The sequence below is a fragment of the Thunnus thynnus genome, chromosome 19, assembly GCF_963924715.1.
Source record: "Thunnus thynnus chromosome 19, fThuThy2.1, whole genome shotgun sequence".
In the NCBI taxonomy this organism is placed as follows: domain Eukaryota; kingdom Metazoa; phylum Chordata; class Actinopteri; order Scombriformes; family Scombridae; genus Thunnus; species Thunnus thynnus.
In genome coordinates, this window is record NC_089535.1 from 4,704,258 (window position 1) to 4,719,927 (window position 15,670).

Here is a 15,670-nt window from a genome sequence, read left to right on the forward strand (position 1 = left end):
AAAGAAATACAAAAAAGTTAGAAGAGAGACATAAGTACAGGAGAGGTGGTTATTGAGGAGTAGTATAGAATACTATACTAATAAGTTTAGAATATAAAAGTCTTTAAACTGGATTTAAAGATGGTCAAAGTCAGAACAATCAGTCTAATATCGACTGGATGTTTGTAAATGTAACAGCTGAGTCACATTTATAGATTATGATTATAGTTTTACACTTACAGAAACACTGACCAGAGCAGAATATCTAAGATTGTCCTATAAAAGTCTATATTCAGAGATATCTTGCTTGATTTAATACTGATAATAATTACACATATTTTTAAATATTTTTGATCTACAATATAATTTACATGAAAAATATACAGAGTATATTTCTAAAGGTTTATAAAAAAAGTCCCATCCCCCAAACTCCTAATCATTTACAGTCACAGTGACTGCCGTGCACGTGGAAAGGATGCCCTCTAAAGGACATTTAAACCAGGTGGTGTATTTTTACTTACAATTACATCATCTTGTAGACAAAAACAAAGAAATGACACACAAAGCTTGAAACAGTCTCTGTATACAAACCGATATCTGGTATTTATTAAGTTTATTTAAGGCATTAATAATAAAGAATATGAGATGACGCACCTGGAGAAAATTCTTAGACATGAACTTACTTCTCATAATATTTATAAATTGACTGTGCTTGTTTAAAACTGGAAGAGCTCAGTTTGTTTACATGTGAAAAGCTCATTGACCTTAATTTAGTGTTGCTGGCATCCTCTGTTTGGCAGCTTTTATCTTAATGAACTGAAGGTCTGAGGGCCAAAAAGTTGTTAATATAGTGAGTTCAAGTGATGGATGGTGTGCAGGATTCTTTGGTTTCTTATCCTGTATGTATAAAATATTTAATGGTAATTTACAGGCTGTAAATAAAACGTTACCAAAGTAAGATCTGATGAAAATGTGTGTCAGTGGCCAGAAAATGAGACTGGAACTGTAGGATCAATAACAAGAACACAGTGAAGAGAATACGACCAAAACTCAGTTTACTGTTTTTATGGATAGTTTTAGAGCTGCAACTAAAGATTATTTTCATTATCTGTCAATTATTTTCTCAATTAATCGATTAGTTGTTTTGTCTATAAAATGAAACGTGTCGATCACTGTTACCCAAAGACCAAGATAACATCCTCAAACGTCTTGTTTTGTCCACAAACCAGATTACTGTCATAAAGGACTAAAGAAACCAGAAAATATTCACATTTGAGAATCTGGAATCAGAGAATTTGGGCTTTTTTTTTCTTAAAAAAATGACTCAAAACTGTTAATCGTTGATCAAAATAGTTGGCGATTTATTTAATAGTTGACAACTAATCAATTAATCAACTAATCACTGCAGCTCTAGACAGTTTTCCGAAGCTTTTTTCATTTTTTAAAAGAAACAAAATCAATGTTTTTGTCAAACTAACTGCTGTTTATATTAAAGGTTATTTACCCACTGAGGGTAAATAACTGCTCATCACAATCTCTGCTTTCACTGTCTGCAGACCCAGAACTGACCCAGAACTGTGTTTATCAATATGACAAAAGACTTAACATTCATTTTTAAAGCAACAACATCCAGGTATAAAAATAGCATCTTATATAATCTTCAATGAAAATGATAGTCCTTTAGGATCCCCGGGGAGGATGTTGACCTTTCTGCATGTGGGAGAAAAGACACGCAGAGCAAAGAGCACCTCCATCAGGGGGGGAAAGAGTGACAGGAGAGGCGACACGACGGGTGGTGACACAAAGACAGACACTGTGAGGTCTGCTTAACGAGTTTCCTGTCCAGGTTTGGGTCGGATGCAGACTGTCAGGACTAATGAACATGCGGAAAAACTTGAACCATCTTTAACCATTCATTCCTCCACAATCTCTAACTGCCAATCACGACTTAGCTGTCAAACTTCAAATCTGTTCCCTTCTCTGTTGCTGTCAGTTGTCGTCACGACCCTCCTCCGCCCCCCGTCCACCTCCACGGCCACGAAGCTCGCTCCTCTCCTCTTCATTCCAGATCACCACCTCATCTGCTGCCTTCACCATCAAGATCTAGACTCCATCTGGACTCCATCGCCTTCACCTCCCCCTCACTTTCATATCTGATATCATTCACGATGAGGTCTAATCGCCAAAGACTCTCACTTTCATCTCTCATGCATGCTCAATAAATAACATTCACCTGATTGAAACACAGCCAGTGGACTCACCTGGGAGTGCTTGGAAACCCAGTGTCGCAGCACATTGAGAACTCTGTTGGTAGCAGCTCTGCGGATGATGAATTCTTTGTCACAGGATTTCTCCGAATTACTAAAACCTAAAGCAGGAAAAAAAAAAAAAAAAAAAGAAAGATTAATCCAGGCAGCACCTTTAACTCTATCATGGCCAGTTCTTTGTAAACTGTGGCGCATTAACGGGGATCTGCTTCCTGACTCACACGAGAAATATTCAGAATCATAACACTGCAGCTGCTGATTCAGCTGACTTTTGACAAACAAAACAAAGACTGTACTGATGCTCGAAAATAATTGCTCAAACTATGATAACAGATGATAACAAACTCTTTACTGCAGAAGATTTCATGTTATTTCTGCCACTTAACTGCCTCTTAAGAGCATTTAATTGTTATATAATTGTAGAAGTTACAACAAAATAACAGTTCCTCCCTCAAACGTGTGTCTTTTGACCTTCATGGCTTGCCGTGCTCACCCTGAGAGCTGCTGTGCCCCGCGGCAGCAGTGGCGATGGCGAACGCTGAGGCCGGCGACATCGTACAGCGAGAGTTCTCCCCTGATGTGACTGACGAGGAGGCAAAGACGTTAAAAAACAGTATGAAACACACATGCACATGTCTGCTCAGTATGTTACTGTATGTATAAAGTGTGTATCTGTGTGTGTGTGTGTGTATGTGTGTGTGTGTGTGTGTATCTGTGTGTGTGTGTGTGTGTGTGTGTGTGTGTGTGTGTGTGTGTGTTTGTACCTCCTGACTGTCTGTAGCGTAGATGCCTCGGCGTCGACGGTGAGCGACAGGGAGACATGTCGCCCGGCTCGCTGCTGGCCGGAGCTTCAGGAATAAACTTATCCAGAGACACTGACTCCAGAACAGCTGTTAGGCGGGAAAAAAAAGTCACATATTAAACATTGAAATTGATTATACTGAAGATCTGAGAGCAGCTGATACTGTTGATAAGCTTTAAACATACAATAAACTTAAAACCTTAAGACCTCGTTAGCTTTTGATTAGAATGTTTTCATTTAATCATTTACTTTATTATATTTATTCAATGTTTTGTTCCATCTTTTCTATTTATTTGTCATTGTCTTTCATCTGTTTTATCAAGTTCCTATTTTATTTTGTTTTAAATGTATTTAATTGGTTTTATTACATGTTGATCTTTTTTAATTTATTTTATTTTGTTAGTCTCATCTTTGCAGCACTTTTAATTGCATTAACCTGTACGAAATGTGCTATACAAATAAAGTTTGATTGATTGTATTGATTGATGTGGCCATCTGAGCACCAATACAGGACAACTGATGATATGATGTAACCAGACAAGTCGATATAAGTTCTGTTTCAGCCAAAACAAACTGAAAACAAACAGGACTTTATCAAATATATCACAGATAATCAAAAGGAACGTTTTCCTGCTGTTCTAGATGTCCTGATGTGCACACAGAGGATTCTGCTTTAATCTCATCGTGGAGTTAAATCTGTATAAACAGGAGTTGGTTAGTTATCTAAGCTTTATTTATTTATTCAGGAAATCTTCTCTTTTTATGAAAGAGAGACCCGAGAACAGTTTACATAGAAACCAGATCATAATAAACAAACATTATGAGAAATATCAGTTACTAAAACTTTAAAGAGGGACACTGTTGCAGAGGAAATGCACCAATAACAAAACTTCTTGTGATATAATACAGCTCATAAACATCATTAAACATGATTAGACTTTCCTTCAAAGCAACCTGGTTGTCTCCTCCATTCATTAATGCCAACGTTCCCCCACTCTAAACTAGATTAACTGGTACAAAGCAGGGCTGCAACTAATGATTTTTAAAAATATATACAGTATTTATATATTTTTGGGGTATTTTATGCCTTAATTAGATAGAAACAGTAGAGAGAGATGACAGGAAGCGAGACGGAGAGATGGGATTTGATCAAACTGCAGATCTGTCTTAACCAGTAGGATGATGGTTAATGATTAATCTGTTGATTAACTTCTTGGTTAATGGTCTATAAAACATCATAAAACAGTAAAACATTTCCGTCCCAGTTTCCCAGAGTCCAAAGTTACATCATCAAATGTCTTATTTTGTCCGACCGACAGTCCAAAACCAGCAAGCAGCAACTCCTCACACTGGAGGAGCTGGAGGGAGAAAATTTTGGCTTTTTTTTTTCTTAAAAAATGACTCAAAACAAATATTGGATTATCAAAATAGTTGCCAATTAATTATCTGTCGACTAATCACTTAATCAACTAATCGCTGCAGCTCTACAAAGCTGTTGAGCAGTTTGTTAGGGACCTGACTCAGGGCTGAGAAAGCACTCAGGCACCCTTATTTGTGCACATTGGGCCTTATGAAAGAACATTTTCATAATCTTATGAGTTTTCCAAGTCGGATTCTGCAAACTTTCAACTCTTAGTTGCACAAATTTATCATAAATCGCTCATTTCTGTGTTGGATTATACTGTTTTCTTATAGTTTTTCTATCCCATTTATATGAAGGGTGGACTAAATATTAGACACACCTCTCAGTATGACCCAATCAGCCTCCATAATTACCATTAAATAAATCACTGCATCTCTAAAACAGATCATCATGAAGGTAGGACTGTTGTATTTTACTGCATTAGTTTTATTAGTGTACCTAATAAACGAGCAAGTGACCTTTGAGTGAGCTTTCATGCCAGACAGTGTGTTGTTCATGTGTATCTTTGAACTATCGGGTCATAAGCTGCTGTGTTTTGGGTGTTATTGGACGACTCTCCATTTCCCCCTTTCAATCTATCATTTTTCCATCTCGGGAGGCATTCGAGCCGCCGTGCAAGAGCTCGATTTATCATTTTCTCTCTTTCTCTCCTCTCCGATTTGTTGTCAGAGAATTCCCGACCCCCGTGCTCTGCCGCTGTTTTCGTAGTGAACAAGCTGTCAGCTGTAGCCAGATGGTGATCTAAGAGCACGATTATTCCTCCGTTGGGTAACTGTGACCCATTTATGTCTCTTGTTCCCTCGTTTATTTGGGTTGGCAGGCCACTATCAGTTATGTGTCAGACTCAAGAGTAATATTAATGGAGTTATTATTATAACAAAGTTCAGGAACAAGACCACGCCCCTCTCTTTCACTAATTCAATCACCTGTGCCTCACTAATTCAATCATCCGTGCATACCTGTATAAGCGTGTCTAACCCCTTTCTCTCCCGTACGTCTCAGTTCTCACACCCCCCCCAAACCCCATTCTTCTCCTCTCTCCTAACAATGGGCGTCACGGTGCTTCACAGCAAGAAGGTCCTGAGTTTGAACACTGGCCGTCCCAGGTCCTTTCTGTGTGGAGTTTGCATGTTCTCCCCGTGTTCGCGTGGGTTTCCGCCGGGTCCTCCGGTTTCCTCCCACCATCAAAGACATGCTCGTTAGGGTTAATACTTCCACATAAGTGATTCTTCTCATCCTATTCTAGGAACCACAGGGGGACGACGAAGCAGAAAGCTCATCGAGACATGTGTACCCCTCCCTGAGTCTCGACCCCCGGGTTCCTAGACGCTCCAGCCTCTTCGTGATTCCATTTGGTCCATCGACCCCCTTCATCCCTCTCCTCTACCCCATCATCCCACCGTACACGACCCGGACCAACCTTCAGCTCCCATTCATCCCCCGACAATCAACCCCTTCATCCCTGTCCTCGATCTGCATCCAGCCCACCGTACACTCTCCTCATCAATCCTGAACCCTCTCGACAATCCAAATAAATCTACTTTTATACCGTTCAAATGGCGTGGTCTTTGTTAGTGAAGTAATAAATAAATCACATTCCTACCAGTAGTTGCTTTGCCGTTTTGCAGTAGATGGCACTAATGTTCAAAATTCAGTCTTACGTGAAAGAAAAGCTCTAAATTCTAAAGCATTTACCTGTTTTTAAACCACAATCGACAGTAAGACGTGTGCCCACTCATGAGCTGACGTTCATATGGGACTGACTGAGTGTGAATCATGTGCTTCCCTATTCCAGCTACGTACCCCTGCGGATGCTGCGCCTCAGCTTCCCACAGAAGGCGTCGATGCGAGGCAGCTCTCCGCTGACGTCCTCCGCCGCAGCTGGACTGAGCTCCGGGGAGCTGGGACCGCGGCTGAGGTCCAGGGGGGCTTTGGTGGAGGTGGGAGGCGGTGACGACACCCCCGAGGCCTGGGGGAGGCTTGGAGAACGTGTGGCGGTGGGCGGAGGGGAGGAAAAGCCAGATGGGGGCCTGGTTGAGCCGGGAGGCGGAGAGGAGATGGAGGGACTGTGACTGGAGGTGGGGGAGTTGGCCGCGGAGGAGGAAGGGGTGGTGGAAAGGTCCAACGCTCCTGCTTTGGAACTGATCGGGGAGCTGAGGGAGAGCTTGCGGCAGTGGACCGGGGAGGAGGTGCGAGAGGGGATGGAGAGGGGAGGAGGAGAGGAAAACTTGCGGCACAGCCTCGGGGATTTGTTGTTCAAGGGGTCGGTTCCCCACGTGCTCCCCTGGTTGGTCGCGAAGAAGAGCTCCAGAGACCTGAGAGACAGAGGAAGAGTTGATGTGTAGCTCTGTCTCTGACAAATGTTGGTGCAAGTGAATCACCAGTCCGCCAGATCGGTATTTACTTGGACTGGTCGAGTGCGAGCTGCGTGATCTTCAGACTGTAGTCGGGACAGAGGGACATGATGGACAGACGATCACATGAATGTTGTTCGATCCTGGAACAGTGACAGGAAGAGGAGGAAGAGCGGTGGAGGGAGGGTAGAGGAGAGGAAGAGGATGACAGGAGGTGAATAATGAGACGAGAATGTGGAAATGGAAAGATGGCAGCCATGCATGAGTCTGTTATATGAAGAGTGAAGGAAGAAGATGGACGAACAAACGATGATTGATGAGGTGGAAGGTGGAAGTAGCGACATGTAGTACCTGACGGGTATGGAGGTGAACGGCTTCTTGTAGATGTCAGCCAGCTTGTCGATGACCACGGCGGCTGTGGTGAAGATCCTGTACGTGTGGAGGAAGGTGTTGAGGAAGTCTATGGAGAGGAAACGCAGGTCTGTCAGACGTTCCAGCAGCCGCTCCACGCTGGCGTAGCGGATCTGTGGGACTTTGCAGGAGTTGAGCGTCTTGCTGAAGCAAATGTCGACGTCGTCTTTATGCAGTCGGGCGTCGGACCTTAAAGGAGGAAAATAACACCACGTTTATGTTCATTCGCCGTATTCAGCTGACTCTTCAGACTCTCAGAAATCCTCCTTTTCTTACTTGATCATGTGCGGCACAGAAACTTTGGAGTTCTCCTCAAACACGCTGGTCATCAGGCCGTTACATCGGATATTATCGATGCACTGAAACACAGAGACTTGATCAGAAAACTGTTTTATTTGACAGTTCAAAACCATCATCACCATCCAGTCAGGCTTACCTGGCTGATGTCGCTGGTCCAGGCGGCCTTCTCCTGGCGGGACGGAGCCAAGAGGACAACGGAGAAGGACTGACTATCAGGAGGCTCCACCACTATTTTAAACTCCAGATGGTTGAAGCCTTGACCCGCTGCGTTGTCTGAAAAAATACGGATAACACATTAACGAAAGGTGAAGTCACAGAAATTGGATTTGACGAAAGAAAAAAAAGATACTCACAGTCTTCATCGCTGGCGTCGAGCTCTTCAATCAGAGTGCACTCTATCAGAGACAAAGCTCCTCCTTGCTGTTGGGAGAGAAAACAACAAAAGGAGGATTTGTTTGTTAGGTCAGATGTAACAGAGCTGAAATAGTAGCTAAAGAGGAAATAGTTTCAGTCTTTTAAAGGAAAAGGTTTTGTTTGTGAGATATTTTTGGGGGGATTTGAATGACAACAATGTTTTAAGACAGAAATATTGTGAACTTACCCTTTAATGTTCTTTATGGCTTTATTCAGACATGACAGGACATTTATAATAAGAGCTCATGTGATATTTGGGGTGAAAGAGGACATGCTGCATCACTGATGGATTTTAAAACTTATTTTGCTGTTGAAGCCTTAATTATTGACCTTCCTGCACATCAGGAATGTTTTTATAGACTGATTTGATACAAGAAGACTTTAATGTTTCATAATGATCCAAAATCTCATAATTGTGAGATCTTTTCTTGTAATTATGAGCTACTTTGAGATAAGGTTTGTTTTTGTTTGTTGTATTATTTTAAAGATGTTCATTTCTGAACTGCTTATAAGGCGACTAACAATTGTTTTATGTCAGTTATTGATTAGTATGGTTATTATTTCCATTATTTGTTGTGTCATAAATATCTGTAGACAGGTGAGACTGACCTTCAGCAGGTGAAGCTTCCCTCCAGATGTTCGGGTACAGATGAGGAAGTGTTTGGTGAACAGAAAGCACTGCCTCTCTCCTTCCTTCCTCAGTGAGAGGGAACCCAGACGGACCTTACTGAGCATGCCCCGCTCGCTGCTGGACGGCAGCTGGATGAGAGATCCTGATGATGATGATGATGGAGAGAGAGAGAGTCAGGAGTGAGTGGAAAGTAAGGATGCGGGTTTCCAAGAGCTGGTTTGTTTTGGATCCAGTTCCTTGTTGGTAAGATACTTGTAACAAATCTCTTGTCTCTTCATTCTTTGGAAAACTATTTTAACTTTTTCTTTTTGTCCTTACTTCATTGTCGAGGAGCTGAAACCTGAGATTTTTAGTCTCTTACACTTCTGTAATGAGATGTAACAGTACAGCCTGTTCTCATTCCCAACTCATCACATATCAACACTTGGTCAGGGCCCCGTGGTGTCACTTTTTAATGCACTGGGTAATCCGATAGACTTCTGTTGAGCTCCCACAACGTCTGAAATAGACATTATGAGACTGATGACGTCTATATGAGGTGTCAAATTTTACCCTGGTCACCAGAATAAAACGTTGGCATTGTATGTTTCTGCAAACCACAGATATGAATATGTACATTTCAACATCTGTAATACGGAGTAGGGATGTGCAGAGGGCCCAGTATTTGTATTTGTATTTGTATTTGTATTTGTTGAGGCAGCAAAATGATTTGTGTTTGTATTCGAATAAAAGTGGAAAGAGGCTTAAAAAATCCTGTTTTTGTTTTTATGACACTGTTAATTTTAGAAAATTAAAGTGTTATAATAAGTGTTCATGAATAAACTACCTTATGAAGGAGGTCCACACACCAGATCTCAAACTGGAGTCTCCCAGATCATAGACGACTGTGCTGACGACTGAGCTAAAACTTTACTCATTGACTCATTGCAGACAGACCTCTACCTATTTATACACCCATAACACAGAGACGGCACAGCGTGTAACATGTAGAAGAACTTCAAAGGTGATTATTGCTTTGTACTTTTCATTTATTGACTATTTTTTACAACCTAACTTTGTGGAAAGGAGAAGAGGAATAACAGGTTATGGAGAGTCCCTTGGGACTAACCCCTGATGGGGTTTTTTTCTTCCCAAAAACAAATAATTTTTGAAATATTTGTATAAAACAAATATTCATATAAAACCCACTATTTGTGCTTTGCCGAATAATGTATTTGTATTCGGGCACACCCCTAATACGGAACATATTAACATTTCGACACTGCTGAAGTGACGTAAGTTACTTCACATGATATTTATATAAGCTGACTTACTTTCTTATTAGGAGGCGGGGGGGTCGGTGCATAGCTTGTAATGATGTTGGCAGAAACTTGTAAATCAGCACAGAGAACGGTGCAAGACCACCTCGCCGTTTTTATTTGATTTTTTATTTTAACCCAAACCATTATCTTTTCCTAACCCTAACCAGACCTTAACCACCTTAAACACCATAAAATATAATTATTTTTTAACAGTGACCGTGATACTGCGCGTAGGAGAATGACGCTAAAGGGGGTCCTGACCAAACGTTGATATGTGAGTGAGAACGTGTTGAACAGTGAAGAACTTGAACTTATAGAGAGGTTAGGTTTCTCATTTTCAGCTGACTGTCACTGTCTCTGGTTAAAATGACAAACATCATCGGCAGCAGATTAGATCAGTTGTAGCTAAATGACGTTAATTCTGTAACGATTAAAATAAAAAGTGAGTGTGTTGTGTGGTTGATGTGCTTTCTGCAGCTACTGTCTGTTAATCAAAGACTGTTTGAATGAAAAGACACGTCACTCTGTAACACTGCTGTATGACCGCATGTAGACTGTGTGTTTTTGTAGTTTTACAGAACGGAGACATAAGAATCTCTCAGTTAAACTTTGATTCATATCAGATCGACCTTTGAATCTGATCAGCATCATAGTTCTTGATGAGGATCTTCAGTATTTGGAGGAAGTAGCAGGTGAGGCACAAAAGGTTACAGCTGTTCACTAACTGTGTCAGATACACTTAATTTCATACATTATGCATCCCAGCTCATATTCAGGTTATGAACATTAATTAACTAAGCCAAAAAAGGTGGTTAAACATCTTTCAGCTATAGTTATTTTAGCCTTTTTACTTACAAACTTTTAAAGGTAAACCTAATAAGATTTGATAAAACGCCATCGAACAGCATCCACAGTGAAAACTGAAAACTAAACTGATTTGTCTTTGAGAAACTGAGAGCCAGATGTTGCAGAGGAAGCTCACCTTGTCTGACAAACGTCTGACTGGTGTCCAGCAGGATGTCACATCCCTCGACAATCATCCTCTCTATGGCCAGATTCTTCCTGATGTTCTCCGTGTCGCTCACTTCATCATGCATCATCCTGACAACACGACCGCTCATCAGTATCATTATCGTCATCCTTCATTTATCCTCCTCATGAAACTCAAACACACACTTACTTCGACAGCTCCTCCAGTTTAGATTTGGCAAACTCCAGGCTCTTGCGCTCCACATGCTCATGAGGTGTGTGTGCCAGCAGCTCGTGGAGAGTGATGATGTATCGTGGGATCTAAAATATCAACGAAACACACAAGAGATTGATGACACAGGTTTGTCTGAATATACATCATACATTGGTTATTTTTTTGTGTGTTTGTGGAAGCGTGCGTCCTACCTGGAACATGGGATAAGTGAGGAACGTCTCCAACATCCGGCCCTCGCAAGCGGCGTTGGACTCGTATTGTTTCAGCAGCTTGTCAAAGTCTCTGTTCTGCTTACAGTTTGCCAGCACCTGCAGGCTGTACTGGTGGTTACGCACAAACTCCTGGTATATGTTCAGCATAGGCAGCAGGATGTCAAACAGGTCCGCTGAGGGTGAAAAATAACAAAAAAAAACACACACAAACCTTTAAAATAGTTTTTAGACTGATTTCTTACTGTCTAGACAGTCTTTGACTTATGTCATTCTGGCATGAACTGCAACCAGAGAATTGCCTTTGATAATTAATCAACCACAGACTTGTTATGTTTATGTTTTACGTTAAAGTATCGTTATCTTGGTGTGGTGACAAAACAAACAAAAACAGGTGTAGCCTCAGCATCATGTTAGCAGAGCAGCAGCAGTCCTGAGTCTGTTTCTACACATGATGCATTCAGGCTCCATGTCTGAGCATAGGTCATCTGCATTTACATGCATAAAACAGAAGATAATAGACTTGAAGTGTCCTGAAAGTAAGGTGCAAGTTACAGCTGTATTGATTAAAGTAGAAATGTATCTGTTCTGTCAGATGTGCTTAAGACGACGAAGATGCTAAAAACAAGCGGCTGAAATGCTTTCTGTGTAGACATCATATAAACTCTGCAGGACTCACCCAGAACCAGCGTGGGCCAGTTGGCGATCCGAGCTTTAAGACCTTGATGGAAGATTTCATGTAGAAACATGATGGTCTCACTAGAAAAACAGAAACAGCTTGAATGAGTTTTCTTAAACTAGAAGATAAAACATTTGCGAGAAGTTTCCCTCCATCGTACCTGTTGAGGAATATGCTGCTGACGTCATCGTGGCTGATGGGAGGTTTCTTGGAGCTGGCAGCCATGCGGAGCGGCCTGAGGAAACAGTTGACCAGGATGGAGAGCTGGTGGACGTACTCCGTCTCCGCTTCCACCATGTTGAAGACAATCTGGTTCCTCTTCCTCATGCTCTCGGCGTGAGGGGAACAGATGTAGTCCTGGACGATGATCTTCCACTTCCTCCGGCAAAGCCAGCCACGCATGAAACTCTGCACCTGCACAACCGAAGCACCAGGTGTCTCTCTTTGCTCTTATTTCTTTTTATGTATTGATAAGTGACACCAACAACTTACCTTTTTGATCTTTTTAATATCAGGGTCTTCTTCTTCCTGGTTGTTCTGGTAAGGCAGCATCCTCTCCTTGGCTTTGTTCAACACTACAATCTAACACAACAACAACCTCCATGTGAAAATACTGAACTGGCACCGAGGATAAAATATTCATGAAACTACTTTAGAGGATCAAAACAACGAATATGTCGTTGCATGATAAGGAAGTAATGGTCCAGGAATCGCTGGAGCCCTGCTGCGCTTTCATTTAAGAGAAACATGCGCCCTTGACTCAAGTGTTTTCCCATCATGCCAGATGCATTTGCATGCTTTGATCTGCAGTGTGCTCCATCTGAGAGCGCCTGTGCACATGCATGTGTGTGTGTGTGTGTGTGCGTGCGTGGATTTATGTATGCATGCACACGCAGATGTGGATGCACTCATGCATACCTCAGCTTTAAGCCTCTCGATCTCAGTGTCCTGGTCCTCCAGCTGAGTGCGGAGCTGATTGGCTGCGATCTTCTCGGTCTCCATGATCTGGACCAGGTGGATGTATTTCTGCATCAGGATCTCACGCTCGATGATGATGTCGGAGTAACTAAAGGGAGGACAGAGGGGGGGAATTATTGTGTTTGAAGACATATACTGTAATTAAATATATACAGATATGATTTAACTGACTGGAACTACAACAATTAGTCAACTGACAGAAAGTTAATTAACAGTTTTAAAGGTTCATTTTAAATGTTTGCACAATGAAATTCAGTTTTAGCTCCCAACATGCTACACGCATAGACAGATAGTGTATTTACAAATATTTAAATATTTTAAATTACAATAGAATAAAATAATCAATTTGGCAACAAAATAGAGCAAAGTCTATAAAAGTAACACTAAAGAAGAGATTAAAAAGGAAAAACTGTATTATATATACTGTATAAGGAATATACAGTTACATACACACAATAGTTTTTACAATATATGCAAAATACATGTTTTTTTTTATTTTATTTTGATATTTGAATCATTGTTTTAGTCATTTTTTCAAGCAAAAATGCCAAAAACTTGCCAAAATATAAGATTTGATGCTTTTCTTTGTCATATATGATAGTAAACAGAATAATTTGGGGTTTTTAACTGTTGGTCAGACTGAATAGAACATTTAAAGACGTCAATTCAGGCTTTTGGAAATTGTAACAGACACTTTTCACTATTTTCTGATATTTTATGGAAAAAAACAATTAATTCAGAAAACAATCAGCGGGTTAAATCGACGATAAAAATAATTATAAGTTGCAGTCCCTGTCACAGACCGGACCGACATGTCACCCTGCGAGAATAAATAAAGGTGGTTTTTTGATGTGCATCAGATTTTCTACTGAATGTTGAGATAAAAATAGGAAACGCAGCCTCGGTGAGGGAGAGAGGAGAGAAATAGAGGTCGAGTGGCGAGATCAAGTCTGTGATGTAACCAGTGTAGCAATACAGCACCAGTGTGACCTAAATGTGAACTGCTGCGAGCAGAACACATCCATGTGCACACACACACACACACACACACACACACACACACACACACACAAATATGGAATAACACGTGGTCAAATGTGTATCAGCACAAAGAGCGAGCAGAAAGTAGAGAACAGTTTGTTGTTATTTAACACCTCAACTCATGAAAAGTGTAGAACTACTGCATGTTACTGATAGTATATAAAACACTTAATTACATGGTAGAAAATATTACTACTGTACTTAATAAAGTACAGAAATATAAACAGCTAAATGTACTTAAAGTATGAAAAGTAAAAATACTTTTTATGTAGGAAAAATGTCCCCTCTGACTGATATATTATTATGTATGACATCATTAGATTATTAATAGTGAAGCATCAGTGTTAGAGCAGCATGTTACTGTTGTAGCTGCTGGAGGTGGAGCTAGTTTACACTACTTTATATACAGTTAGCTAGTTTAGTCCAGTGGTTCCCAACCTAGGGGTCAAGGCCCCTCCAAAGGGTCATCAGATAAATCTGAGGGGTGGTGAGATGATTAATGGGGGAGGAAAGAAGAAAAAACAAAGTCCTGATACACAAATCTGTTTTCAGTTTTTGGACTTTTTCTCTAATCTTTGATTTTTGCTGAAATATTGGATCATTTTATCTCTTTGGCAGTTGAACGTGACAAAGGGCCCTGACTTTGACACCTCTAGACCTGATGAAGAGCCAATATGGCTTTGAAATGTTGTACTTTTACTAAAGAAAAACATATTTTTAAAGGGATTATGAGTCCTTGAGAAGCAGAAATGAAGGAGCCAAAACTAGACACTTGTTTTTACACTCACTGTCCAGTTTATTATGTACACATGTGAAATCTAATACAATCCAATACAACAGCTCTGAGGGGGTTTCTAGTATTTTGTTCATTAGAAACACCTTTGATAATGTCCAGTTCAGCACCACTACGACCTAAATAATGAACATAAAGTAGAATTATCTCCTTTTTGACAATGTCAACAAAAACTGTAAATGTATGAGCTTTGTAAAGGTAGAATTCGTGGCAGAGCAGTTTTATTGGATTACATTAGATTTGCACAGGTGTTCCTAATAAAGAGTGTAAAAGCTTATCATATGTTTTATTGTAAAATCCTGATCTGAAGAGTAACCAGTAACTTCAGCTGCCAGATAAATGTAGTGGAGTAAAAAAGTACAGTATGTGAGTAAATGTGCTCTGCAAATCAAACATTAAAAACAGCAGTGATATTAGTGTTAGTATTAGAGTCCCGTCCTGTCTCACCTGGCCTGCTGGATGTACTCCACCCACTCGTTGCAGTCTGACTCCTCTTCTGTCCGCAGCTCCAGAGGTTTCTGTCCATCGTGGCCAAAAATCACCAGGAAGTAGTGCTGCATTAGAGAGAAAACAGACACAAAAACACCAAATAAATAAATGACTTCCTGCTCAGGTACGAGATGACCTGAGAAACTACTGTGAAAAACTCTTCTTCTTCTTCTTCTCTTGTTATTCCCAGTACAACACATCATGACATGAGGTCAGAATGAGCAGAACAGCTGCTGGTTTACAGTACAGAAGCCAACATTTGTGATTTGTCTGTTACATTCTCTCACTCCGGTTTATGAAACAAGGCTGTTACAGTAAATTTTGCAAATATCAGGAAGCCTTTATGTTATTTATTAAATCTGTAATACTGTTGTTCAGAAGTTCTGCAGTAAATT

The 15,670-nt window shown here is 40.7% G+C and overlaps 1 protein-coding gene across 2 annotated transcripts in view; it reads right to left on the reverse strand.

Moving 5' to 3' along the window:
- rasgrf2a (Ras protein-specific guanine nucleotide-releasing factor 2a) overlaps nucleotides 1-15,670 on the reverse strand; it is a 45,756-nt gene that overhangs the window by 9,946 nt on the left and 20,140 nt on the right. For both annotated transcript variants that reach the window (XR_010924663.1, XM_067574298.1), the window contains exons 2-19: nucleotides 15,234-15,340; nucleotides 12,893-13,040; nucleotides 12,467-12,556; nucleotides 12,135-12,388; nucleotides 11,975-12,054; nucleotides 11,278-11,471; nucleotides 11,063-11,172; nucleotides 10,865-10,983; nucleotides 8,560-8,723; nucleotides 7,890-7,956; nucleotides 7,673-7,809; nucleotides 7,513-7,595; nucleotides 7,177-7,425; nucleotides 6,876-6,968; nucleotides 6,275-6,786; nucleotides 3,011-3,136; nucleotides 2,740-2,829; nucleotides 2,241-2,347 (exon numbers count right to left, since the gene is read on the reverse strand). Coding sequence is in view for 1 of the 2 variants with exons in the window: in XM_067574298.1 (XP_067430399.1) it covers nucleotides 2,241-2,347; nucleotides 2,740-2,829; nucleotides 3,011-3,136; nucleotides 6,275-6,786; nucleotides 6,876-6,968; nucleotides 7,177-7,425; nucleotides 7,513-7,595; nucleotides 7,673-7,809; nucleotides 7,890-7,956; nucleotides 8,560-8,723; nucleotides 10,865-10,983; nucleotides 11,063-11,172; nucleotides 11,278-11,471; nucleotides 11,975-12,054; nucleotides 12,135-12,388; nucleotides 12,467-12,556; nucleotides 12,893-13,040; nucleotides 15,234-15,340 (2,730 nt within the window). In the remaining variant the exon portion in view is untranslated. The remainder of the gene's footprint in view (nucleotides 1-2,240; nucleotides 2,348-2,739; nucleotides 2,830-3,010; nucleotides 3,137-6,274; nucleotides 6,787-6,875; nucleotides 6,969-7,176; nucleotides 7,426-7,512; nucleotides 7,596-7,672; nucleotides 7,810-7,889; nucleotides 7,957-8,559; nucleotides 8,724-10,864; nucleotides 10,984-11,062; nucleotides 11,173-11,277; nucleotides 11,472-11,974; nucleotides 12,055-12,134; nucleotides 12,389-12,466; nucleotides 12,557-12,892; nucleotides 13,041-15,233; nucleotides 15,341-15,670) is intronic.